At 52.9% G+C, this 27,575-nt stretch overlaps 1 protein-coding gene across 3 annotated transcripts in view; it reads left to right on the top strand.

Annotated features, from left to right (window-relative positions):
- Nucleotides 1–27,575, top strand: part of PPL (periplakin) — a 57,096-nt gene that overhangs the window by 17,968 nt on the left and 11,553 nt on the right. For all 3 annotated transcript variants that reach the window (XM_032397738.1, XM_032397737.1, XM_032397739.1), the window contains exons 2-11: nt 16,136–16,235; nt 20,780–20,934; nt 21,653–21,773; nt 22,363–22,488; nt 22,582–22,623; nt 23,927–24,088; nt 24,185–24,292; nt 25,481–25,576; nt 26,736–26,858; nt 26,960–27,106. In XM_032397738.1, the coding sequence (XP_032253629.1) occupies nt 16,136–16,235; nt 20,780–20,934; nt 21,653–21,773; nt 22,363–22,488; nt 22,582–22,623; nt 23,927–24,088; nt 24,185–24,292; nt 25,481–25,576; nt 26,736–26,858; nt 26,960–27,106 (1,180 nt within the window). The remainder of the gene's footprint in view (nt 1–16,135; nt 16,236–20,779; nt 20,935–21,652; nt 21,774–22,362; nt 22,489–22,581; nt 22,624–23,926; nt 24,089–24,184; nt 24,293–25,480; nt 25,577–26,735; nt 26,859–26,959; nt 27,107–27,575) is intronic.

Genomic DNA, 27,575 nt, shown 5'->3' with positions numbered 1-27,575 from the left:
ATTGAGCTAAGCCTCTCCCCCCCGTCTGGTGGCAGCCGGTTCCAGGGATTGCCCCAGGCCAGATGGTGGAGTCACTGGCTTTTGTATTCCCTGACTCCGCCCCAGCAACCCTGTCTGCTTCCCCTCTCTCTGGCTTTGCCCTCACTTGCCCAGTCCTCCTCTGGGCAGAGGGAAGGAGACCTGATAAATTAGGTTCAGAACAGAACGGCACTGAACCTTTAGAATGGCTGCTAATGCTGGCATTTCGAGCATTGTCAGGGGCAATCATCTGGGGATAGGAAGTTTTGGGGGGGAGAGGCTTAGCTCAATTCATACCATTTAGGCAATACCCCAAGGAGGGTGAAGGGCACCCAAAGGGCCCTGGGCACTGGGGACAAGCTGCCTTTAAGAGCATTTCCAAGGCTCCTTGTCAAGCAGGGAGGACCTGGGCTTCCCAGCTCCCTTCTACCTGCCACTCTCCGGGCCTGCCTGCCCCAGCCTGTCTCTGCAGGGGGAAGGGGGAAATGACCTCTGGTCTTTATTCTCTCTGCTCCTGGTGGCCCTTCTGTGTTTCAGCCTCCTGAGCCTGGGGAGGGAGGCCCCTCGTGCCCCAGGCAGGAGGTTGCTGTCTGCAGGGGCCAGCCCTGCATTGTCCTCCGTTTTGCCTTGCCTATCCTTGCCTAGCTAGCAGCCCAGGCCCTCTTGCCTGCATACTTGCAGTAGCCTCTTCACAGTTCCTGCTTCTACCCTGACAACTTAGTCCCTTCTCCCCATGGCTGCCAGGAAGCTCTTTGCAAGATGCATATCTGATCCTGTCCCCTGCTGCTTGCCCCTTGCCCCTGGGTTCCCTGGTTGCGGCAGCCCTGCACACACAAATGTGTGTCCCTCACCCTGTCCTTTCCACACTGCATCCAACCATGTGGCCTTTGCCCACCTTGTTCCTCCTGCCTGGAATGCTCTTCCTACCCCTCTTGGCTCATTTCTCTTCCTCTTTCTTGGTTGGTCTCTGTTCCTTTTTTTTTTTTTTTTTTTTTAAAGATTTTTTATTTATTTATTCATGAGAGACAGAGAGAGAGACAGAGGCAGAGGGAGAAGCAGGCTCCTCGTGGAGCAGGGAGCCCGATGTGGGACTCGATCCCAGGACCCTGGGATCATGACCTGAGCCGAAGGCAGACGCTTAACCGACTGAGCCACCCAGGCGTCCCTGGTCTCTGTTCCTTAAGCCCTCTCTAATCTCTTGTCTTGCCCATCTGCTCGGTCCTTATTTCAGCAGCCATTTGACTCTGGCCCTTTGGCCAGATGGGGATGGATTTCTCCCCGCCATCAGACTGGCTGGTGTAGCACATATGCTGAATGAATGAATGAATGAATGAGGTGAGCCGTGAAGGACTGCGAATATTCTCTCTCTCCCTAAACCCGCGCGCGCGCGTGCGCACGCACGCACACACACACACACACACACCCAGGACGGTGGGGGTGGGGGTGGGGGTTGGGACAGAATGTGAGGGCCTGAACAGAGAGTGCCGCTGACCCCTGCCCTCATCCAGCCACCTTCTGTGTGCTCAGTAAACAGGCGACAACAATGCAGGGTGGTAAGTGCTGAGACAGTGGAGGCAGAGGGGCCCTGAGCCAGCCCGAGGGCTTCTGGGGGACCAGCAGGAGTGGGTGGATCAGGAGAGCCCAGAGGGGGGATGAGGCGGGGTAGGTGTGCATCCATGTGCATAAGCCTGAAAAATCATCAGTGAACAAAGCTAATGAAAGAGACAGAGAGTACATTCATATATGTTTTAAAAAACATTCATGCAAAGGAATATGATGTTTCTGGATAGACACAGGTATGTAGTGGAAAGCATGAAAGGGGCTTAGGAGGAAACCAGCAGCTCCAAAATTACCCTCCCCCAGAGGAGGGGGCCGAAGGGATAATGAATGATAACATTATATTTCTTTGTAAACAAAATCCAAAGCAAATACGGCAGTGTGGGAACATCAACTAAGTCTTGGTGATAGGATTCTATTCTGTACTTTTCTGCGTGTTTGAGCTAGATCCTGGGTTTTCAGGTCTTTTAATGTGAGGAGGGGGATGGGCAAGGAGAACTGGCAGGAGGAACAGAGTAGGCTGGAGCCTGGAAGGGAGCCTGGAGTCCTGTGTCTCAGAGTCCAGTCAGTAGTGGGAGAAGGGGTCTCGGGGAGGAAGAGGAGGTGAGCCTGGGAGGGACAGGTCCTGAGGCCAGAGGAGCAAGCCTGGAAGGCAAGCAGGATGGTTCCATATCGGGAGTCACAGATGGAAAGTCTCAGGAAGGCGGCAGGGGTATTGGGAAAGGTATGAACATCCAAGAGTCTCAAGGTTGAGTCCTGGCTTGGAGCGGCTGCCCTAAATTATGATTATGTTGTGTTTCTTGGATGATACTACCCTGATCTCTCTTTCAGGTGAGGCTCAGAGTTTCAGTAGCCTGCCCAGAGACTCGGAGTTACTCTAACACGGGCATTCTGAGCCGGGAGCAGGCAAGCTGGCCACCAGAGTGTCCCAGCTGGCCGCCTGGCCCACCCTTTCCTGGGCAAAGGGTTTGTCAGGTCTTGTAGGGGAACTGCACACCCAGCTGCTCCCTGGCTGGCAGCTCCATCTGCTGCCCGCTGACCCCGAAAGGCTGCATGGCTGCAAGAAAATAGCTGTGTGTAGAATTCCTTGCTGCCCCAGCGGCCTGGGCTCGGATTTCAGACTCCTAGCTTTTCTGGTTTTCACTTCTCCGTCCTGGGCATGGGGACATAGTGGTTCCAATTTAAAGTTGAGGAAGGATTCTAAGTTTGTGTCGGGAACTGAGGGCTCAGTCCTGCTGCCCCAGATAAGGAGCTTGACTCTTTCCAAGTGTAAAATGGACAACCAAACCCCACTGTTCCTGAGGGGGAAGCCGAGGCCCATGGGCAGGGACAGAGGGCATGGTGGGTGGAATAGAAAGAGCCTGAGTTTAGGAGTTGCAGACCCCCCCCTTCAGGCCCAGCTGTGCCACTTGTCAGCTGTGCCGCAGGTCACATTCCCACCCCTCTGGGCTTGATGAAGGCAGGGACTTTGCATGCTGTGCAGTCACTCCCATACCCCCAAGAAAGGTGCCAACCACACGTAGCAGTCAGTAAACAGTGGTGGGAGGTCTCTCTTGAATCTGTGAATTGGAGTAGTGTAAGCTTGTGGGGAACACTAGAGACAGTGGGTTTACAACAGCAGGGATGCAGTAGGTGCTTAATAAATGGAGCCTGGCACTCCTGCTCTTGAACCTGGGATGATGTCCTGACACCCGGGGGCACCAAGATTGGCTCAAGCCCCATTTAAACCTTGCAAAAATCTTCAAGGTTAGCCCTGGTGTTACCCAAGGCAGCTTGAACTTCTGCATGTGGGTAACGAGAACCCTGAGAGCACACGCCTGACACGGGCCTGGAGGTAGGGTGGCTTTGTGGGGCGGAAAGAGATTAGGCTGGGAAACGGATCTGTAGTTACTACACCAGCAATCTTCTCTGTTTAGGAGTACTTCCCCAGGATTAATAGTTGGGTGTGGAGGATTTTACTGTCTAATTACCATGGAAGTTTCTAGTTAAGGAGAGTATCAGTCAATTGACCAATCAATCTGGTATTTACTGGATGCTTCCTGTGTACTGTGTACTCCTTTCTTACAAGACTTCCTTCCTGTAGAGATCTGGGGATTCTTCCTCAATCTGATCCCCGCAACCCTGTGACACATTACTCTGGTTCATTTCTGGGTTCCCAGCCCTGGCTGCACATTAGGCTCATCTGGGGCGTTTATTTTATTTTATTTATTTATTTATTTATTTTTAAAGATTTTATTTATTTATTTGACAGAGAGAGACACAGCGAGAGAGGGAACACAAGCGGGGGAGTGGGAGAGGGAGAAGCAGGCTTCCCGCGGAGCAGGGAGCCTGATGCAGGGCTCGATCCCAGGACCCTGGGATCCTGACCTGAGCCAAAGGCAGATGCTTAACGACTGAGCTACCCAGGCGCCCCTCATCTGGGGAGTTTAAAAGCGCTGTCCAGGCCCTGTCACAGACAGATTAAGTCAGAATCTCTGGGGCGGGGCCCACACTTCAGTCTTTGGATGTATAGCCAGGGGTGCAAAGCCCACATTTACACTGATTGCTTCGATCCATCTTGTCTTTGAGGTACACACACCTTGCTTTCCCTTTGCCATAGCAGCTGCCTGATCTGTCGTGTTGTATTCCTTTATTCTCAACTTTCCTGTATCATTCCGTTTCAGGTATGTGTCTTACAAAATGGCACAGAGCTGGCTTTTGTTTTGTATTTGTATTCTCACCTGAGAGTCTTATCTTTTAACAGGAGAGTTTAACTCATTCACGTTTATTATAATAACTGATGTGTTTGGACCTTCCCCTATACAAAAATAGTTTGTATTTCCTATTTATCATGCTTTCTCTTTTGTTTCCTTTTGGCTCTTTTCCTGCGTTTTATTGAGTCAAACTATATTTTCACAATTAAGTTAGGATATAAAGCCTGAATGGGACAGAGTGGATGAAAATACCCTGACCCAGGCAATCTGAATGTTTGCAATTATAGTCATTGGGGTGTTTTTCTTCATCCTGCTTATTAGGTTATAAACCTTTGGATGGGGCACCTGGGTGGCTCAGTGGGTTGGGTGTCTGCATTCGGCTCAGGTCATGATCCCAGGGTCCTGGGATTGAGTCCTGTGTCAGGCTCCCTGCTCAGTGGGGAGTCTGCTTCTCCCTTTCCCTCTGCCTCCCGCTCTGCCTGCTTGTGCTCACACGTTTTTTCTCTCTCTCTGTCAAATAAATTAATTAATTAAATATTTTAAAAAATAAATCTTTGGACTTACCTATCTTTGGGTGCCCTTAATTCCAGGCCTTGCATAGGTTTGCAGTTCAATAAATAAGTGTTGAGGGATGCCTGGGTGGCTCAGTTGTTAAGCGTCTGCCTTCAGCTCAGGTCATGATCCCAGGGTCCTGGGATCGAGCCCCTCATCGGGCTCTCTGCTCAGCGGGAAGCCTGCTTCTCCCTCTCCACTCCCCCTGCTTGTGTTCCCTCTCTCGCTGTCTCTCTCTATGTCAAATAAATAAATAAAATCTTTAAAATAAATAAGTGTTGATATGAGCAGATGTTTGATAGCATGTTAACAACTCCTGTCTCGGGGGTTGGTAATGGAGAAGGGCCTGTCCCCAGGCCAGTAAGAGGGGTGGAGAGATGACAAGGAGCTGGGGGTGGGGGTGAGTTTATTCGGCAGTGACTGCCTATGTAGAAAACTGGCTGGGGTGACAGCAGTCACCAGTCTGGATGCTTACTAGTCCAGTGGCCCCAGGCAAGTTGCCCCTCCTCCCTAAGCTCAGTCTGTTCACTGCGAGCAATAATAGTACCAACCTGGAGGGGTTGTTATGAGGATCAAAGTGGAAACATGTGTCAGGCCCTGGGCCAGGGTACAACCCGAGGAGGTGTTCCCTCTGTGCTGATTGCTTCTCCCAAAAGGCCTTCTCAGAGGGACAGATTGGGATCCCCTCATGGTGGCATGTTAGGAGAATGTCTGAGTCAGTTGCCACCACTATTACTCAACTACTAGGATTAATTGTACCGAGGCAGGTGCCCTTAAGATGTAAATCACTAGGCCTCCCCGAGTGATGAATGCCTTGCTGCTTCATCCTGTCTCCCCAATGTCTCTCTGTCATTTCGTGGATTGGTATTCTTTTTTTTAAAGATTTTATTTATTTATTTGACAGAGAGAGAGACAGAGAGGGAACACAAGCAGGGGGAGTAGGACAGGGAGAAGCAGGCTTCCTGCCAAGCAGGGAGCCTGATGCAGGACTCGATCCCAGGACCCTGGGATCATGACCTGAGCCAAAGGCAGATGCTTAACAGCTGAGCCACCCAGGTGCCCCCGTGGATTGGTATTGATGTCACTCTTGTTCTGAGAAGGTGGCTCTGGAGCCTGTTCCAATCCTGGCACCACCACTTCTCAGCTGTGTGACCTCGGGTGGGTTTCTCATACCCTCTAAGCCGCAGTTGTCTTCATCTGGAAAATGGGGGGATAGGAATTGTGGCCATTACTCCAAAAGTCTGCTCAGTTCGATACCTATTTGTTGAGCCCCAAACCTACACAAGGCCTGGAATTAAGGGCAACAAAGGGCCCCCTGAAAGATGAGTGCGTCCTGGGGCGCCTGGGTGGCTCAGTCTGTTGAGCATCTGACTCTTGGTTTTAGCTCAGGTCATGATCTTGTGGTCATGAGATCAGTGAGATCAAGCCCCGTGTCAGGCTCTGTGCTGAGCGCAGAGTCTGCTTCAGATTCTCTCTCCCTCTTCTGCTTGGGCTCTTTCTCTCTCTAGAATAAATAAATAAATCTTAAAAAAAAAAATGAGTACATCCTTATTGTCCAAAAATTTATAGTCTAATAAGGGCAGGATTAAGAAAAGTGCCCGATGGGGGCATCTGGTTGGCTCAGTTGGTGTAGTGTGAGACTCTTGATCTCAGGGTTGTGAGTTCGAGCCCCACATTGGGTGTAGAGATTGCTTAAAAATAAAATCTTTTAAAAAAGAGAAGTGTCCAATGACTGTAATGGTGCCTTTCTCCCAGGACTGTAAGATTTTAATGGATCTTATTGTGAAGGACCTGGGGGTGGTGGTGATAGGTACCTGGCAGATGCTCTCAGTGTTTAGCAATCATTTCCTGAGTGCCTACTGTGTGTGCCTTTGTGTCAGGACAGGATAGATGTCTGGGAGGGAGGGACAAAAGAAAATGGGGGCCGAGGGACACCCAGCACCAGAGGTTAAGCCTCCCAGCAGGTCTGGATGTCCCCGGAGAGCTGCTCCTGCCCTAGCTGGCAGGCAGGACCCAGAAGATGATGACCCTGGCCAGCAGGCAGCCAGGCCCCTGCTCTGGGCTCTGGGAAGGGTGAGGCTGGTTCTGGGGAGAGGTGTGCACTCTTACGCATTCCGGACATTCCAAAGCTGAGGGCTCCTGCCCACCCTTCCCCTGCTCCCTGTGCATACCCACTGAAACAGAATTAACCCCTAAAGGGAGGGATGGGTAGACATGATCAAGGGGAACATGGGGCCTGACTCAGGCCTGGAAGGCTAGGTGGTCCTGGCCAAGGAGGAAGGGCAGTTCCCACTAGACGGGCCTTCTGCCCACCACTTCCTGTCTCTACACACAGAGAAAGTTGAGTTGTGACTGGTTAGGGACAGAGTGGTTCTAGGCAGGCAGGGACAGCTGGGGACAGGGGCTTATGGCAGGGCTGCAGCACCCCTCTGGGGGGTGTGATCTCTTCCCCAGAGTGGCAGGTCCTGAAAGAGGCCAGGGCAGGAAAGAGGCTGTTCTCCCAGCCTGAAGGGGAGGATGGCGGGGAGCGAGCCATATGCCGTGGGCAGGGATGTTGCAGCTCTGGGGGCCTGGGGAGCGGGCGTTGGGCTGTGGTTTACGTGCCCTGGCCCTCTACACCCAGGTACCATGCTCGGCTGGGTACAGCTGAGAGCCCTGGAATGTTTTGAAGTCAGGCAGCCAGGAATCTGTAGACCGGACCTGGCCTTGGGGCAGGTGTCTGGGCAGCCTGTGTAGGTTTGGTGGGAGAGTGACAGAGAGCAAATGGGATGATCATTTGTTGAGTGTTCCTAGGTACCAGGCTCTGAGCAGGACCACTTGATGCTCTGAGCATCCATCAGCTTTATTATGGCAGAACCAATGGGCTTAGAGCAAAGTGGCCGGAAGCCACAGAATCCCCTAAAACTGCATCATCCTACTTGGGAACCACTAGCCACGTGGGGTGTGCTTAGAATAAGCTGAGCTGTGCTGCAAGTTAAAACTACATGCCAGGCTTTAGAAGACATAATATGAAAATGGCATGTAAAATATCTCATTAATAATGCTGTTCTGTCAACTACCTGTCAAAATAATTTCTTAGATACATTAAGTTAAATAACATATCATATAAAAATTAAGTTCACCTGTTTCTTTTGACTTTTTTCATGTGGCTGCTGGAAAAATTTAAACCACAAACGGGGCTTGCAGCCTATTCCTATAGGACAGCTGTAGCCTTGAACTCAAAGCGTTATAGTATGAACTCCCACTTGGGGATGTTCCCCACCTGTGAAGTGTGTCTTTCTGTTTGCCGCTCCCCACATAGACACCATAACCCTATTTATGGATGAGGAAATTCAGGTAGGTAGGAGAAATAGCACGTTTGGTTACGCCAGACACCCACCCGGCTCATTGCACTGTTGCTGGGAGGAGCGTTGTGTGGGGCGCAGTCCTGAGCCTTGGCCATGTGACTGCCACATCCAAAGTGCTTTACAAGGATTATCTCCTTGAATTGTTTCAACCCTCTGGGGTGGGACAGATTCTTACCACCATTTCACAGACGAGAAAATAGGCAGAAAGAGGCTAAGGAGCCCGCCCAGGTCAGAGCAACACCAGACCCTACGTTCTTTCCATGTGCCAGGATGACCCCCTCCCTGCAGGCAAGATAGAGAGGAAAATGGGCCAACTGGTTCAGCATGACTTGGGCACGGAGAGCTGAAGGCAGCAAGGGTAGCTGCTAGCTGGAGGGTTGGCCCTTCATGGTGTCCTTGGAGGGCCTGGGTCCCTCCTGGAGGTAGGAGTCTAGGAAGCAGGTCCTTCCTGCTTCTGAGCTTAGGAAGGAGATAGAGAATCTGAGTGGGTCAGTTGGGCATGCAGTGAGTAAACCAAGTCTTAGCCAGGGTGGTCCTGGAGGCGATCTACAAACAGAAACCCCCCCAAAGTCCCAGCTGGTACAAAGGCCCTGAGGCAGAAAAGGCTGGGCACAGGGAGTCCTATGGACCTGGACAGGAGTGTGAGCTCTATTCTCAGAGCATTTGGGAGCCCTGGCAAGTTGGAGGCCGGACAGTGGTAAGATGAGGTTACATTGTTGAAATGTGCTGAGGCTGGTTGGAGGCAGCTAGAGTATGGGCACGGGGAGACAGTTGGGGGTGGCTGTTGCATTGGTCCAGGTGAGAGGTAGCAGCCTTGATCAGGTTGAGACCATAGAACAAAGGGAGGATGGAGGCACGGGAGATCTGTTCCAACGTGGAACCGGGGAAGGGAAAGGCAGGGATCTGGGGCGGTTCTGGGGTTCTGCTTGAACAACCAGGTAGACAGGCCCTCCCTGCCCTCCCATTCTGCGGTTTCCCTCCTACAGATGGGGGAGAGTTCTCAGAACAGCAGAGACCCTGCGGTGGAAACACACCATACCCTTCAAAATCCCAAACGTGATTCTAAGCCCAAACCCAAGACAGTTCAGTCGGACCAGGCCTGGGATCCGAATCCTCCCAGCAGCCTCACTACCCATGTCTGTACACCGGCCTCCCCCTGCAGGGATTGGTGGAGACGTTTCTAAATATTGACGTTACTTGCGAATTTCCCATGCCTGGGCGAGGCGACATCTGCAAGGCAGAGCCAGAGCATGTCTTGGCTTGCGTGAGGATCAGTGTGAATGGTGTGCTGGCCTGGGGTCTGTTTTTTTTTTTTTTTAGCTCCCTGGTGCCAGTGGGTTCTGCCATCAGGCCTCGGCTGCTGGCTTTTATCATCTCCTTATAAGGAGCCCAGATCCCTGGACAGTGACCCCACGTGGAGGCAGAGAGCCTGGGCTCCCCCATACAGCAGTGCTCTCTCATTTAACCCCTGGCCGAGCCCTGTGGCATGCATATTGTGATGACCCCCACTGACAGATGGGGAAACTGAGGCTCAGAGAGGCTAAGTAATTCACAGCTTAGTAAGGACTGAGTCAGGATTCAAATGCAGGCCTGCTGCCTTCTGTCTGGGTGCTTAACCATCAGGCCATACTGCCCTTCCAGCTGGGGAAAAGGGAAAGAAGCTCCTGCACAAAATTAAAGCAAGAAGAGGTGGGCAGCAGGATTGGGGGACGGGGAGGGTCCCCTGAGATGCCTGCGTTCTCTTTTCCTGCTCATATACTCCATCCGTGGTGTGTAACTGACCTGGGTGCCATCTCTGTCCCCACTTCTCTGGACGGCACCCCTGCTGGCTCGCTGACCAGATCCCCACATTGCTGCTGACCTCCTGGGCTTGAGTGGCCACCTGCAGAGCAGGTTGGACTGTGGTTATTGAGTTTCTAACTCCTGGTGACAGAATGGGAGTACCTGGTGCCATTTAAAGCTCTCAAGCTCTCCCCCTGTGGTTCCAGTGCTCTGAGTACATCCTGGGACACAAAGAGGCACTTGTTCCAGGCTGGCGCCTGCAGGCTCAAACCCAAAAGGCCCTTGTTTGTCCCTCAGTGTGTCCTCAAGCCCACAAGGTATCCTCTGCATACCTTGGACATGACCCTGGCCCTCCTGGGCCCGTGCCAGACCCCGGCCTCGTCCGCCCAGGAGAAGAAAATGAGGGCTGATTCTCTGGAGAAACGGGCCCAAATCTGCTGGGGACCCCCCCAACCTGGCTTGTGCAACCCACACAGCAGCACTTGGGGTGGGCCAGGCTGGGCTGAGGCGGCTGTCGTGGGGACAACTGAGTCCCGAGTCCCACCAGCTTCTACCAGGTGGGGTCTTGGGTCATGGCACCCCACCTCCTCCCTGCCTGTCCACAGGTGGGTGTCCTAGATGCCATTCCCGTCACCAAGATGTCCTGTAGGGGTTTTCTGGAAAACCCAGAAATCTGGAAGGAAACTTTAAACTATAAACTTGTTTCTAATTCCCCAGTTTCTCCCTAATGTCTTTTTGCTGTTCCAGGACCCCACTTTGCATTCAGTGGTCCCATCTTCTTAGGCTCCTCTAGGCTGATGGTTTCTCAGTCTTGTCTTTCATGGCCTTGACACTTTTGAAGAGGGCTGGTCAGGTGTTCTGTAAACCGTCCCTCAGTTTGGGCTTGTCTGCTGGCCCCTAGCCATGAGATGGAGGTCATATACTGAGAAGCGTTCCTTGGAGGCAATCTTGTGTCCTCCTTGGTCCCCGGTGTCAGGTGGTTCCACTGTATTGATATGCCTTCCCCCTGGGGATGTGAACCTTCTGTCCTTGCCACTGTGAATTTACTGATTTTCAGAAGAAACCTATTTTACAGGACCAGGCATGACTGGCAAGCAGGAGCCCACAGGCAGAACCCCATGCACAGCTCAGGGGGCCACATAAGGGCTCAGGTGCATTGTGAAGCGCACCCTCTGTGGGGTGTAAAAGTGCAATGAATACATGTTGTGTGGATGAGCGGTCATCCTCACCATTTGTGAAGCCCCTACAATGTGCTGGGTAATTCGAGGTCCTTCACTGAACGGTATTTGTTGAATGTCTCCTACGTGCCCCACACTGGTTAGGCACTGGGGAAACCAGGGAGATCCCACTTGTGAACCTAAATGATCTCTAATCTGCTTTTGGGACTCCAGAGACTGCCCTAAACCTCCAGCTCAGTCCTTGAACCCCGAAGTGGTCTTTGAAACTCATTCAGTTGTTTCCAGAAGTGTCCCTGACCTTTCCCCCACCCACCTCACTTAACTAGGTGGGATGGACTATTCCCATTTTACAGATGGTAAAACAGAGGTTCAGAAGCATAAAGTAGCTCCTCCAAGCTTACACCAATGGCTGGTGCAGTCAGGATTTGAATCCTGTCTGACTCCAGGCACCAGCTGCCTCCTGCATGACCTTGGGTAGGTGCCTTTTCTTCTGAGGGCCTCAGTTTGTACATCTGTGTAATGAGCAGGTGGGGCTGGAAGACTTCCAAGCCACCTTCTAGTACCGAAGGCCACTTGCCCTTAGAACCTGTGTCCGTGTTAAACTTCTGATTAAGTAGAGGGAGGCCGGGTGTGTCCCTCTCCCAGCATGTCACTCAGACTCACCTCCCCTCTCTGGGGTGGGGGCACCTCGGCTTTCCTGGCTCTGCTGGTGATTGTCATCTCCGTGGGTGGGACAAGACTGGATGGGGGTGGTGGGGAAGGGCTGTATCTTGGTCTCCATCAGTCGAGCTGATGCCCTGTCTGGATGCCCCCGTGGGTCTTATTAGTGAGATGAAAAGCTGGACTGGCCAGGCCAGTTCCCAGGCCTTTTGGGATCTGTGCCCCCTCCCTGCAGGTTGCTGACCTGCCCACGTTCCTGCATTCCTGCACTCCTGGCCAGAATGCAGGACCCTGTGGGGACTCTCATTCAGGACCTCAAACCCAAAAGGCAGAAGTACTAGGACTGTGCCCCAGAGGCCTGGATTAGAACCCCAGCTCTCCTTGTTTCCTGGCAGTGGGACTGGGGCCAAGTTATTGAGTCAGTGCTTCAGTTTCCCCATCTGTAAAATTGGAGAACAGTGCAACTTCAGCAGTGGTAGGATTAAAGGAGCTCATCTCTATGTGACTTGCTTAGCACTGGTGGGCACAGGGTCAACTCTGTGTTAACTAGCATCTTCTAGGCAGCTGGGCGTAGCCTGGAGCTGGTCTAGCCTCAGGAAAACAGGATAGAAGGCATGAAGAAGGCTCAAGGGGGTGGGGGAAGAAGAAACAAGCCCCTATCACTTAGAAATGGCACTTACCAGCTTTTCTGGTATCAGCTTTACTGAGATATAATTCACATAGCATACCATTCCCTCATTTAAAGTATACAATTAAATAGTTTTTAGTATATTTACGGAATTACCCAACTATCACCACAACCAATTTTAGAACATTTTCATCACCCCACAAAAGACACCCCATACCCTTCAGTGCTCACTTGCCAGCCCCACCCCAGCCCCGGCAACGACTAATCTGCTTTCTGCTTCTATGGATTGGTCTATTCTAGATATTTCATGTAAATGGAACCCTACTATATGTGACCCGTTGTGTCTGGCTGCTTTCACTTGGCATAATGGTTTTGCGGATCACCCACGCTATGGCAGGTGTTGGTGCTTCATTCCTTTCTTTGCTGAGTGATATTCCATTTAATGGATATCCTACATTTTGTTTATCCATTCATTGGTTGATGAACACTTGCGTTGTTTCCACTTTTTGGCTATTGTAAATAGTGCTGTTAGGAACACTTGTGTTTCGTTCAAGTTTTTGTGTGGGCCTATGTTTTCATTTTTCTTGGGTAGATACTTAGGAGTGGAATTACTGGGTCATGTGGCAACTTTATGTTTAACTTTTTGAGGAACTTCCAGACTGCTTTCCAAAGCTGCTGCACCATTTTACAGTTCTCACCTACTGTGAGTGAGGGTTCTGATTTCTCCTATCCTTGTTACCAAATCATTATGGTCTGTCTTTTTGATTATTGCCATCCTGGTGGGTGAGAAGTGGTATCCCATTGTGGTCTAGGGCACTTGGCAGTCCATGCCTAGGATGTGTTGGGAGCCGTGCAGGATTGTCACATGGGGTTGCTAATGGCATGAACTTGGGGGCCTGCCTGGGTTGGAATTCTGGCTCTAACATTTAATTACTGTGTAACTTTGCGAAAGTTACTAAAACTCTCTGGTCCTCCATTTCCACATCTGTAAAGTGGGGACAATAATATGATGACCCACTGGGCCAACACCTACCTCACAGGATTGTAATGAAGAGTAAGAAATGAGCAGAGAGACTGGCATGTGGAAAGTAAATACAAGCTCATACTATTCTGGTGATGGTGGTGGTTGCTATACATGTGCTTGTGATTTTCCCAACACCCTTATGAGTAGCTGTGAGCGCAGTATTTGATGAAGTGGCCTCTGGAGCAAGACTGCCTGAGCAGAGAGTCCAGGTGCCCCATTCACAAGGTGTCTGACGCTGGACAAGCACCTTGACGTCTCTGAGCCTTGGTTTCCTATAAACTCTCTGTAAAGGAGTACACAGCCCTCCCCCAGGGCTTGGGGTGAGGATGTCGTTGAGGCAGTGCCCATGAACATGTCTGATGTCTGGTGAAGCATGTGCAGGAAGCGTCAAATTACCATGATGCCTTGGTGGGCATCCCTTGTAGACAAATGGAGAAACTGAGGCACCTCAAGGGTATGGTGCTTGCCTGAGATGGTCCATGCAGCAAATGGCCCCACTGCGCTTGGAACCCATGCCTGTCTGGCCAGAAGTTCCCACAGAACCCTCCTTCATCCTCTGCCAGGAGCACCAGGTTCCTGGGACTGGCTGTTCCACCCACATCCTTTGTCCCCTTTCTGGTGCTGGGCTTTGGCTGGAATAATGGGGCAGCCGAGGTAGGGGCCAGAAGGTGCTTTCCTCATACTGCCCAACCAGTGAAGGGGCTGGCTTGGGAGCTGGTCCCATGTCCTGAGGTGGGGCTGGGCCGAGCCAAAGCCCCCCACTTGATCCACACTGCAGGTTCCTGTTGACACATGAGCAGTCATGGGTTAAATATTTGGTTTAAGACTTGCTACATCTGAGTGCAGCAGGCCAGGCTGAGAGTCAGTGGTTTGGTGGAGGGGAGGGGCCTGTTCCCCATGTGGTCTGACCAGCCAGGGGGTGGGGGCTGTGGGCTCAGTTCATGCCCTGACAGCCCAGCCTTTACCCTTCCTTACTCAGATCCTCCATACACAGTCCCTTCTTCTGAGCCTTCCTTGCCTCTCCAACTGAATACCAGCTTTCTACACTGCAGGACTGCTCAGAGCCTTTACTGGCTCATAGACTTCTCAAGGGTCCAGGTTTTCCTAGCTGCCTGGACTCACAAGCCTTCATTCTGGGAATGACTTACAGGACTGGGGTTCCTGGGACCCACTTTGGGAAAGGCTGCCTCCTTGATTGACTTGGCAGAGGGTGCAGCCTGGGTCTTGTTTCTCTCCCCTCCTTAGCTCCTGTGCATCCAGGCCTGGCACAGAGCAGGTTCTCGGGCACGGTTTGAGACATGGATGGACAGACTCACAGGTTCTGTTCGCTGTGCCTGATTCTGCCCCCCCCGACACCCGCCCCTCCCCATACCAGCTGTACCTGCAGTGTTGAACCTCAAACTCCTCAGGGGATCAGGGTCCCCTGGAGAACCTGTAATGACAAGAGCAATAATAATAATATAGCTTCCTGGGCCTAGCTTTGGAGATCCAGATCCAGAGGGTCTGGGTTAATGCCTGGGAATCTGAATGTTTCATGCCCTAAGAGGTGGTCCCAGGCCTTGATCTGAGGAATTCCAGTGTGAAGAGGTGGTGGCCCCCTCAGCCTGAGGATCCAGAGCCCTGCCCTGGCCCCCCCTCCAACGGACATGCCCAGAACCCACCTTTTTTGTGGCCTCTTCCCTTGAAGCCTTCTGCCCGTGAACCCCAAACTCTTCCTTATCCTTCAGAACCTAGCCACCACCACCTCCTCCAGGAAGCATTCAGTGACCAATCCCATTCCCACCCAGCCAGCCAGGAGGCTCCTCTGGGCAACCCTAGCCTCCATGCCTGTCTCAATCGTGTGACTATTTCTGTAAATGCTGATTTCCTCCCCATCTAGGCGGTGACGAGTCAGAGGGTGAGGCTTTTTCTGTGTGCACTGCTGGACCTGGCAAATAGTAGGTGCTTAATGAGTGCAGGTGGAATGAACCCTCTGGGTGCTTGGCTGCGTGGGCTCTACTGTGGAGTCAGTACAAAAGGGTTTTCAATGGAGGTTGGGGAATTAGGTGCTAATTTTTTTTTAAGATTTTATTTATTTACCTGAAAGATAGAGAGAGAGAGAGAGAGAGAGAGAGAGCAAGCACAGAAGGAGAGCATAGAGGGAGTGGTAGAGGAAGAAGCAGACTCCCCGCTAAGCAGGGAGCTTGATGCGGCGCTCGATCCCAGGACCCCAAGATCATGACCTTAGCCGAAGGCAGACACTTAACCATCTGAGCCACCCAGGCACCCCTTAGGTGCTAATCTTGACCATTACTGGCTGGCTGGGTGACATTGGCCAAGTTGCGTTCCCTCTCTGGTCTTTGTGTCTTCTTTTATTGAAAGAAAGCAACGACAGAGGCAGGGCCAGATACCCATCAGTATAACCTTGTGAATACACTAAAACCCACTGAGTTCTAGGCTTTAAAAGGGTGAATTTTATAGTATGTGAATTATATCTCCATAAAAACGGAAAAAAAAAAAAAAAGAACATAGTAAAGGTGTTCTGCCAAAATGGAAAACTAGAAACTCTCGCCCCAAGCTGCCTTGTTTCTGTGGCTTTGGTGATGTCGCCCCAGGGCAGGGGCAGGAGACAGGGTGGGCAGCCAGGCTCCCTCTGAGGCTGGTGGGGACATGGCATGCCCTGCAGGCCCAGCCCACCTCCTATCTTCTGTCTGCAGCATCTCTAACAAGGACTTGTCGGAGCTGATCGAGCAGCTACAGAAAAATGCCGACCAGGTGGAGAAGAACATCGTGGACACGGAGGCCAAGATGCAGAGCGTGAGTGCCCCCCCGTGCTGCCAGCCCCATTGCGGACCAGGGTCTTGCCTGACCCAAGGGTTCTTGCTGGGGAGGGGGGTGGGTTCTGCCCACCCCCAGGGAACATGTGGCCACATCTAGAGACATTTTTAGCCGTCACAACTGGGGTAGTGGGGTGGATAGGCATCTAGTGGGTGGAGGCCAGGGATGCTGATAAACACCCTACAGGGCATAGGATGCCCACCCCCCCCACCAAATGATACAGCCCCAAATGTCAGTAGTGCTGAGATGGAGAAACCTCATTATTGCTGTTAATGTCAGCCCCCCACCCTGGGGGCTAAGTTCCTGCAGCTTATGGACCCTGTCTGGAGGAAAACCGTGGTCTCAGGAACCAGGCCCTGTATCCCAGCTTTGCCACTTACTGTGTGACTTTAGGCAAGTCACCTTACCTCTCTGTCCACGTGATTCCCTCTGACAGGGTAAAAGCGATCATCCGCATCCCCTGGGCTGCTGTAAAGATTCAGTGAGATTATGCAGGTGTATCGTAGGGCTTGATATTACCATCGATATCCTCTTTCTTCTTGTACTTCCCCTGCCATTGCTCAGATGCATACGATCCTCCTTTGACAGAGGAGAGAGAGAAAGTAGCTAGGCAAATCATGTTCCCTCTCTGTGTCGCCCCTTGCTCTTCTGTGACATGGGCTAACAACCTCTCTGAGCAGCAGGTTCTCCTGAGAAATCTATACCATGCGGGATACCTGTGAGCTGCCAGGATGATCATCCCCCTGCTGGAGGCACCAGCCCAGTGCGGTTGAGCTTATACCCATTTTGTAGCTGGAGACACTGAGGTTCAGAGAGTGCAAGGTGACTCATCTGTGACAGAGTAGCCCCAGAAGCATCCCAGAGGCGGGGTTGCCAGATTTAGCAAATAAAAATACAGGATATGCAGTTAAATTTGACTTGCAGAGCACAATTCTTTTTTCATGGAAGTATATCCCATGTACTGTTTGAGATATACTTATACCACAAAGTGATCCATTGTTTGTCTGAAATTTGAACTTAACTGGACGGTCTGTATTTCATATGCATTCCTACCCAGGAGGTGACCAAGAGGCGGGTCCAGAGGAGTGGGGGACAGAAGGTGGACAGGTCACGAGCCTGTCCCCCCTGGCCCAGCCGTGGCTGCCCCTCCCCCCGCCCACGCTGGTGTCCACTGGCCCGGGGGCCAGGCCACAGGCAGCCCAGACAGCTGAGGGACGGGATGCCCTGGGGATGGCACAGGAGGCAGTGAGGAACGGAGGTGTGGGAAAGAGCAGGAAAGGCGAGTGGCGCTCTCTCTGTTCCTGCCAGGGGCCCTCCCCCGGCTCCTTTCCTGCCCCCTCCTGCCCTTCTACCAGCCTCTACCTGCCTCAGTGCCTCGCCAGCCCCGCAGCTTGTCCCTCAGGCCACCGCCTTGTCCCAGCTCCTCTGCGGAGTTTTCAGTCCCCTTGTCGCAGGGCGCCGTGCTATTTTCTTTCCTAAATGAAAACAGCTTTTTGGGTGTGTCCGTTTTTGTCCTAATGAAAGTAATATGGGTTTGTTACAAATCTTTCAGGACTGATAAAGTATAACGAAGCAAATTGAAATCCTGTATAATTCCACCACCAGAGAGATGGATTGGCTGTTAACCTTTTGGTGTATCTGTTTGACCCTTTCCTGTGTGTGTGCGTGTATGTGCGTGCATGCTTGCATGTGTGTGTGTGTGTGTGTGTGTGTGAGAGAGAGAGAGAGAGAGAGAGAGAATAGGGTCTCGAGCTCTCATTTTTATTTGCTTAGAGTAATGGCTCACAGTAACAAGCATGTACTTGGGGGATAATTTTGAACTGTTTTTTAACTTCAGATGAACAAACCTGAAAATAGAAACCGTGCTTTGACGACCATATGGACTAATCTTTTGCTTTCTTTTTTTTCCTTCCATCTCTTTCATTTCTCGGAAGATGTCACTGTTCATTTTATTACCCAAAAGTTCTCTTGAATGTTCCTGTTTTCTTAAATTGAAGCGAGGTTCGCATAACATAAGATTAACCACTTAAGGCGTGCAAGTCAGTGGCCTGTACGCTGTTCACAGTGTTGGTCACCCACCACCTCCTTCTAGTTCCAAGACATTTCCATTCCCCCAAAGGGAACCCCATACCCAACAGCAGTCCCTCCCCATGCTCCCTCCCTGCAGCCCCCGGAAACCCTAATCTGCTTTCTGTGCCTATGGATTTACTTCTGCATGTTTCATATAAACCAAATCGTACAATATATGACCTTCTCTGTCTATCCAAATTTTTAAACGTGCAGAAAAGTTGAAAGAATTCCACAGAGATGGGGCATCTGGGTGGCTCAGATGGTTGGGCGTCTGCCTTCGGCTCAGGTCATGATCCCAGAATCCTGGAATCGAGCCCTGCCTCGGGCTCCTGGCTCAGCGGGGAGCCTGCTTCTCCCTCTGCCTCTCCCCCTGCTCGAGCTCTTTCTCTCTCTGTATCTCTGTGTCTCGAATAAATAAAAATCTTAAAAAAAAAAAAAAAAAGAGTTTCACAGAGAACATCCATGTCCCTACCCCCCAGATTCCACCAGTAACAGCTGCTGGATTTGCTTTATCACTCATCCGCCTGTCAGCATGCGTGTAGTTTATTAGCTACATCAGTCCCTATGATTTGTTTTTACTTGTAAAATCCTTTTACTGGAGGTATAAATTCTGTAAGGTATATAGAAAGTGTCCACATTTTAAGGGCCTTTGCATCCATAGGCGCCCACGTAACCACTGCTCAGGTCAAGATAGAGAACATTTCCCAGAAAGCTGGCTCGTGACCTTGCCAATCCATACCCCCCAGAGTAACCACTACGCTGACCTCTCTCTCCATCTGTTTTGCCTGACTGTGAACCCTTGAACGCGGCATCTCTCAGCTAGATGTTCTCTTTCTCATCTCAGCTAGCATGTTTCAAGAGGGCTTGCATTCCCACACAGCACTTGCATGAATGAGGTAATGATTAATTTACTTCCCCCTTTTGCAAAATTAGTCTTTGACACTGTAACTGCCCAAGAGAGCTGCAGATCAGCTGGAAACAATGGAGCGGATAATGTTCCACCCAAGCCAAGAACCATGATGTTTTGTCGTATTTTTCCCCCCATTGGCCAGATCCACACAGGGGTGGAGAGATGGCACAGCCCCCCCGGGCCTCACCTCCAAGCCCCTCAGGGCACCGGGCCCCACTTGCCCCTCAGCCTCCCTGGAGTTGGCCAGGGACGGGTGGGCTGAACGCCTTTTCTTCTTCCGAGAGGAAGTCTGCTCTTTCCTCTGGACCAGGAATCACATCACCTCGTTCACTTCTTTTTGCTCTTGTAACAGGTGTATTGAGGTGTATTGTACATATCACAAGAAGCTCCCACCTCAAGTGGACAATGCAGTGAGTTTTAGTAACTTCACCGAGTGGCACAGCTGTTTCCATAAATGGGTTTCTGAACATTTTCATCCCCTAGTAAGAACTCTTGTGCTTGTGTACTGTTCCTATTTCCACCCGACTCGCTGGCAACCACGCATCTGCTTCCTGTCTCTCTGGATTAGGACATGGTGGAACCCTGCACTGGGGTCACTTGGGTGCCTCTTCCTTGTTCTCATGGCAGTGATGGGGACGCTGAGACCCAGTGGGGGTGGGCACTGGCTCCTGGCCCCCCGTGTTACCTCCACGGTCTGTCTTCAGCCCAGTCCCCGGCCTGTCCTCGCCTCCCCCACTGGCCTGGGGTCTCCAGGGCCCCGCACGGTGTGCGGCTGGGCCTCAGGAATGTTGTCCAAGTGAGCGAACAGACTGTGTGTAGACACCTGCTGTCCTGGCTGCCAGTTCATTGTTCTTCCCTAAACAAGCAGAGACCCTGGGCTCATCAGCGACACTGACTGTGCCTCCCAAATATCCACCCGCTCTGTTGACTCTCAACTATTTCTGCAGGTGCCACCCCAGATGGGCCACCGTCCGCTCCCCCCCGCCACCCCCAGCCCTGTCACAAGTGCTGACTGCCCTCAAGGCCGTGCCCTTGTCCCGTAGAGCCCTGAAGCATTTGCCTTTAAGGACAGATGGGGCCCCGTTGCCTTGCACCTCTTGCACTTCCTCCCCCAGCCAGCCTTCCTGCCTCACGGCCTTTGCACAGGCTTTCCTTCTGCTTAGAACACTCTTTTCTTTCATCCTTAGTTCTTAGCTGGTGTCACCGCCTCCAGAGGGGCTCACTGACCACCAGATCTAAAGCAGGTTCCTGTTGTTCCACCTCTGGTGTGTTTCCTTGGTAAACACCAACTTGTATGAACTTGTAATCACCTTTGTGAGGTTTATCTATTTATCTGACTGGGCTAGGCAGGGCCATGCCTCTTCATTCGAAGGTGTGTCCCAGAGCCCCCACACATAGGTACCTGGGCTGTTTGTTGAGAGGCAGAGGAGAGGCTAGGTGGGACTGGGAGCCCCTTGCTGGCCCTCTCTTCCCACCCCTCCCACCCCCACAGTGCCCGTGGAGTCCCCGTCCTCGATCCCCCTTTCTGTCTTGACTCTCACAGGACCTGGCCCGGCTGCAGGAGGGCCAACAGCCCGAGCACCGGGACGTGACCCTGCAGAAGGTGTCAGACTCCGAGAAGCTGCTGTATGTGCTAGAGGCAGACGCGGCCATTGCCAAGCACATGAAGCATCCCCAAGGAGACATGATTGCCGAGGAGTAGGTCCCCTCTGCTCCAGGTTCCTGGGACGGGGCAGGAGGGCTGTAGACTGCTCAGCATTCTGGAGCCCAACTCAGGGTTTATTGAAGGCTAACTAGATGCTAGACACATGCCAAACGCTTTATGTTATTCTCATGACGACCCATTTTGTAGTCAGGGAAACTGAGGCTCAGCACTAATGTCCCCTGTTCTGGTCATAGTGTGACCACAGGTCCCTGACCATCGTGCTGTCTGACCTCCAAGCTTTTGAGCATGGCCTCCCACTCCCTGATGCCCAGCCAGCTTCCTATGCTCATGGCTCTCCCCTCAGCTCAGATGTGGATAAACTGGCACCCAAAATGCCTCCCGCCTGGTTCTGCACCCCCCACCCTGGCAGGGGCAAGGGTCTCAGGGTGCCCCATGAGTCCTTGCCCTGTTCCTGTCATGGCCCACACCACCCCTGTGGTTCCTGCTCAGTGGCAGGCTCCAGAGAGCAGTGGACCTGCCTGTTTCTTCCAGAACCTTCTCCTGGGAAAACATCGATAGAGGAAGGAAGGGTGAGGGAGATGGTAGTGATTGTCTGGAACCCAAAGCCCTGGTCTCCCTGTCCTTCCAGGCCCCTGAGCAGAAAGCCCCAGGCCAGTGTCTGGGGTGGGAGGCCCCTCCTGGGGGAACGGGCATGGGCAGTGGGCCTGCCAACTGGCCCCACTAACCAGGATGGCCACTCTCCCCACTCAGCATCCGTCAGCTGAAGGAGCGCGTGACCAGCCTCCGTGGGAAACACAAGCAGATCTACAACTTGGTGGTGAAGGAGGTAGACCCGCAGGTCAACTGGGCAGCGCTGGTGGATGAAAAGCTGGTATGGCCCTGGCTTCAGCTGTGTGCAGTGAGGACCCCGCCATTTCATGGGTACCACGGTCCTGCCTCGCAGAGGGTCATGTTCCTGACGTTTCCCGATGGCTGCGTCAGTGAGGACAGCAAGGCTCAGAGAGGTGTAGCACCTAGCCCAGTGTCACCCAGCAGACGTGGTGGAGACTGGGACCCTCCTGGGATTGCTCTCCAACCCTGGTTGTTGGGGTCCCGGGCAGGCTCGGAGGAGTGGCCCGATGCCCTTCCTCTGCCCTCACCGGCCTGTCTCCACCACGGGGAAGGGCAGCTGCTGGAGCCAGCAGTCCTCTCTTAGTGCTGTGACCTGGGCAACCACTCCCCTGACCAGGCCTCTGTTTCCCCATCTGTGAAATAGAAATGACAACCGTGGGGTACTCTGAGGTTACAGTGAAATTGAGTGAGCTGACACGTGTAGGTGCGATGGTGGTAAAGGTGACCGTCACTCCCCACGTCTCTTCTGGCTCCCCTTGGCTCCCTCCTTGGTTCTTATGTGTGGGTGGGCTGTGAGTCCCAGGCCCTAGCCCACACTCTGTGGGTCATCTCTCCGCCCGCCCTCCCAGGACAAACTGAGCGGCCAGAGCTTCGGGACAGACCTGCCGCTGGTGGACCACCAGGTCGAGCAGCACAATATCTTCCACAATGAGGTCAAAGCCATCGGGCCCCACCTGGCCAAGGATGGGGGCAAGGTGCGCGTGGTGGTGGAGTGGGCCTGGCCCCGGGAGAGGAGGGGCTCACACCTGCAGCCCCGCCCTGACCCATGCCCCCGGCTCTGTCTGCAGGAGCCGGACAGCGAACTCCAGGCCAAGTACCAGAAACTGCTGGTGAGAAGCCCCCCCACCCCCACCCCGGGAATGGGCCGGGAGGGGGTGGGAAGCCAGGAGTGTGGGCACAGGAAACGTGTGCAGTGAGCGTTTCAAACAGAATGAAAGGGGTTGAGTGGGAAGATCGTACCCTGAGCCCCCACCTGAGAGGCGTCCCAGTTTGCTCTCTGCTTGTGGAAAACCCTAACAGGTCCCCTGGATACAGCCCGTCCTGCAGTTGGCATCTTTTTCTTTACTAAGCACCTTCTGTGTGCCAGATACAATGCCATGCGCTTTATAAGCAAAAGTTTTCTATTTCCCTTTTCAAAACCTTTAAGGAATATGTTCTTTTTAAAAGCGCTGTGAATGCCTAAATGGTTCCTTGCTGCGGCCGGTTCAGACCTCTCAGGTGAGAGAAGCACAGGCTCTGGAGCCAGATGTCTCCATCCCTCGTTGGCGGGGACACCCTGAGCGAGCTCCGTAGCCTCTCAGACCCTCAGTTTCCCAACCTGTACAGTGGAGTGCCTTCGAGGCCTTGTCTCCTAGGATCGCTGACGCAGGAGAAGTGCCCAGCACAGTCCTGGCACGCTCCTGTTTGTGTTTGCAAAGGCGAGCGTCCCTGCTCCCTCCGCTCCTCCCTGCCCCGCACCCAGCACCTCTCACCCGTAACGCGGTAGCACTTTGCTACTGTGCTCCTAGCCTCTGTACGGGGATCGTGATAAAGGCAAAAGTGGAAGCTCTAGCTGCTCACATTTATTGAGCACCAACTGTTTGACAGCCTTTTTTTTTTTTTTTTTTAAGATTTTATTTATTTATTTGACACACAGAGAGAGAGCACAAGCAGGGGGAATGGCAGGCAGAGGGAGAAGCAGACTCCCCGCGGAGCAGGGATTCCGATGCGGGACTCGATCCCAGGACCCCGGGATCACGACCTGAGCTGAAGGCAGACACTTAACCAACTGAGCCACCCAGGCGCCCCTGTTTGACAGTCGTTGTACCCTATGAGACCAGTGCTATTGTCATCCCCGTTTTGTGCATGAGCAAACTCAAGGCTCCACGAGAAAGTCCGTTCCATGCGGGTTCTGTCTGTCTGGCTCACTGGTGTATGCCCAGAGCCTGGAGCAGAGCCCAGCACTTAGTACCTGCACCATAGACGGTTGCTGCATGAATGAATGCACTTCGGAGGGTCAGGTGATTTGTCCAAGGGGGTCCAGCCAGAAAGTGTGGAGCTAGGCTTGTCCGCACACCGGCCAGAGCCAGCCCGAGGGGAGGGGTAGAGGGAGGCCTCAGCCCTGTCCTTGCCCTCCCCCCCGCCCCCCTGCAGGCAGCATCCCAGGCTCGGCAGCAGCACCTGAGCACGCTGCAGGATTACATGCAGCGCTGCACCAACGAGCTGTACTGGCTGGACCAGCAGGCCAAGGGCCGCATGCAGTACGACTGGAGTGACCGCAACCTCGACTACCCGAGCCGCCGGCGCCAGTACGAGGTGGGCCGGGGGGGCATGGGGCATCGGGGGCGGGGCTGGCAGGGAGCACAGGGCTGCCCACTGGGCGCTGAGCCCCCTCCACTGCCCCCTCTGCAGAATTTCATCAACCGGAACCTGGAGGCCAAAGAGGAGAGAATTAACAAGCTGCACAGCGAGGGCGACCAGCTGCTAGCCGCTGAGCACCCCGGGAGGAACTCCATTGAGGTGCGTGTGCCTGGGGGGGGGGATGCCTCCTCCAGGGTGGCCTCAGGGCGGCCTCTGCTGTGGGCCGCCGGGACTCAGGCAGCCCCCAAGATGGGGGTCCTGCATCCTGTGTCTGTCTCTCCATTTTGCTGTCTTTCCTTCCTCTGTCTGACCCTATCTCTTCTCGTTATCTCATCCTTTGCCACGTCCTGCCCTCAGCCCCATACGGTACCTGTAATAGTTTCCTAGGGCTGCTGTAACCAATGACCACAAACTTGGTGGCTTTAAACAGCAGAAACTTTCTCTCAGTTTGAAGGCCAGAAGTTTGAAATCAAGATGTTGGCAGGCTTGTTCCCTCTGAAGGTTCTAGGACAGAATCCTTCCTTGCCTTTCCTTGCTTCTAGTGGTCGCCAGCAGTCTGTGGCGTTCCTTGGCCTGGGGCTGCGTCGCTCGTATCTCTGCCTCTGTCTTCACATAACCTTCTCCCCTGTGTGTCTCTCTGTATGTCATCTCCTTTTCTTTTTTTTTTTTTTTTTAAGATTTTATTTATTTATTTGACAGAGAGATAGACAGAAGAGCACAAGCAGAGGGAGTGGCAGAGGGAGAGGGAGAAGCAGGCTCTGCACTGAGCAGGGAACCCGATGCGGGACTCGATCCCAGGACCCTGAGATCATGACCTGAGCCGAAGGCAGATGCTTAACCATCTGAGCCACCCAGGCGCCCTGTCATCTCCTTTTCTTATAAGGGCATCAGTCATTGGACCTTAGGGCCCACCCTAAATCTAGGATGATTTCGTCTTGAGATCCTTAATCAATTACATCTGCAAAGACCCTATTTCCAAATAAAGTCACATTCTGAGTTCTGGGTGGACATGAATTTGGGGAAGGGAGGGATACCATTCAACCCTCTACAGTGCCTTTGTGTGAATTTTTAAAAGAACCACTTTGGGGAGATGCAGCCCCTGTTTGTCCCTTGTGCAGTGCACAACCCAAGTACCCATACATGGCAATCCTGCTTGGCTCCTCAACATGTCCCTTTTCTCCTCCCATGCCTGGAAAGAAGCTGGCTGCCTCTGTGGGAGCCACATTCAGGGACATGCCAGGTGCCCCTTCCCCCACCATTCTCTGGTCCAGAATCCTGCCATTCCTCCCTGGGCATCCCAAGCACCTGCCAAGCAGTGACCTGCTCCCCACCCCCTTCGCTTGGCAGGCGCACATGGAGGCCGTGCATGCAGATTGGAAGGAGTACCTGAACCTGCTCATCTGTGAGGAAAGTCACCTGAAGTACATGGAAGACTACCACCAGGTACTCAGCCCCAGAGCATCACTGATGGAAGCACTCAGGGCTTCCTCCAGGAGCAGGGCTGCCTTCCCAAGCCACCCAGTGCCCATGCTTTTGATGGCATACATGGGTGCCCCCAAGCTTGCCAGGCCCTTGTCTGTCTTCTCTGGAGGCCAGGGCTGGAGAATCTGATTTCACGGGTCATTGTGGGCCCCAGGAAGGAGGTGGGGTTTTCATTTTGGTAAAACATATAGAATAGGAAATTTGCTGTTTTAGCCATTTTTAAGCACATGATGCAGTGTCATTCATTCAGTGTTGTGCAGCCTTCACCTTGGGAAGGTTTACAGAACTTTTCTATCACCCCAAACAAGAACTCTGCACCCATGAAACAATCACTCCCTTCTCTCTGCCTCCCTTCCCCCAGCCCCTGGTAACCTTTAACCTATCTTTCTGTCTCTATGAATTTTCCTTCTCTACATTTGTGAAGGTGGACTCACAGGTTATGTGGCCTTTGGTGTCTGGCTTCTTTCGCTTGACCCTGTTTCCAAGGTTCATCGATGTCATGGCATGAATCAGAACTTCATTCCCTTTTATGACCGAATCCTAGTCCATTTGTACAGACAGACCACATTGTGTTTATCCATTCTTCATTGGTGGATACTAGCTGGTTTCCACAGGAATGTGTATTTTTCACAAGGGCTGGTGACCTGATTTTTAGGACTGGGGACTCTTGAACTTAGGTGACACTCATGTAACTTCTGGTTCAGTGTCTGGACCCCGCTGGGCTATGAGCTTCACAGGGACCTCAGAGTCTCGTTCACTATTACAGCCCAGGGGACAGCTGAATGATTTCAGAGTTGATGGACTAAAAAATGGGCAAGAGAAGAGGCTTGTGTTCCATGTATCAAGACTTTGAAAAGTGTAGAGTGAAGTCAGGGTACCCCTAGCTCAAAGAGAGGAATGGAATAGAAAAGAACTTAAAGCTTTAACAGTACCTATATGTGAACACTTAATATGTATGTCCTAAAAGTGGCGTCGTGTGGACTGGTGGGAAGGCACCCGGCCCAAGAGGCCCCCAGAAGCCAGCCAGGGGGGGTTGGGGGGGGGGGGTAAGCCTGTAGACACAGCCAGGATTAGTCCTAGTGGTTTCCTGTCTGTAATAGGGCCATCTGGTCTCCCCTAGTTCCACAAAGACATGAAGGATGCTCAGGAGCTGTTGCACAAGGTAGACTCGGACCTGAACCAGAAATATAGCCCTGACTTCAAGGACCAGTACCAGATTGAGTTGCTGCTGCGGGAGCTGGACGTGAGTGATGGGCCCAGCAAGGGCCTCTCCACACCCCTCCCTGCAGCTCCCACCTGGGGAAGGGGGTGGTCTCACCTGGGCCCTCCCCCTGCTACATTCAGGACCAGGAGAAGGCTCTGGACAAGTACGAGCATGTGGTGCGGGGCCTGCAGAAACGAGGGCAGCAGGTTGTGCCCCTCAAGTACCGCCGGGAGACACCGCTCAAGCCCATCCCTGTGGAGGCACTCTGTGACTTTGAGGGTGACCAGGTGAGCTGCCGGGTGCCCCAGGCAGGCTGGGCCCAGATCTGCCCCTCTGAGGTCACTGAAGTGTCTTAGGAGTGACAATGCTGGATGCAGGGCCCCACATAATGTTTTTAGGGAACCTCTGTCCATCTCTGCAGTTGGGGTCACTCTCTGCCAACCCCTACACCCCACCCCACCCCCGTGTCCCACCAGCTGCCCTGACCTTCTGTTCTACCAGCTGAGTCCTGTATCCTGCCTAAACCAGTCACTTTGGCTCCAGATGCCATTCTCATTGGTCAGGCCCGAGTCACATGCCCACCCTGAGCTCTCAGGGACCGGGGAGCGGGGGGAGGGCAGTTCCCCAAAGGGAAATCCAGGTGGGTGTTGAGACCTCAGACCCAACACGTCCCTTTGCAGCTGGACCCTCCCTACTCTATAGTGAAATGTCTTGAGGAGGGTCAGAGAGACGGGCTAAGGTTTGAGGGGTGGGGTG

The sequence above is a fragment of the Phoca vitulina genome, unplaced genomic scaffold (genome assembly GCF_004348235.1).
Source record: "Phoca vitulina isolate PV1807 unplaced genomic scaffold, GSC_HSeal_1.0 scaffold102, whole genome shotgun sequence".
NCBI classification, from domain to species: Eukaryota; Metazoa; Chordata; class Mammalia; order Carnivora; family Phocidae; genus Phoca; species Phoca vitulina.
This window is presented reverse-complemented; position numbering and strand designations above follow the sequence as displayed.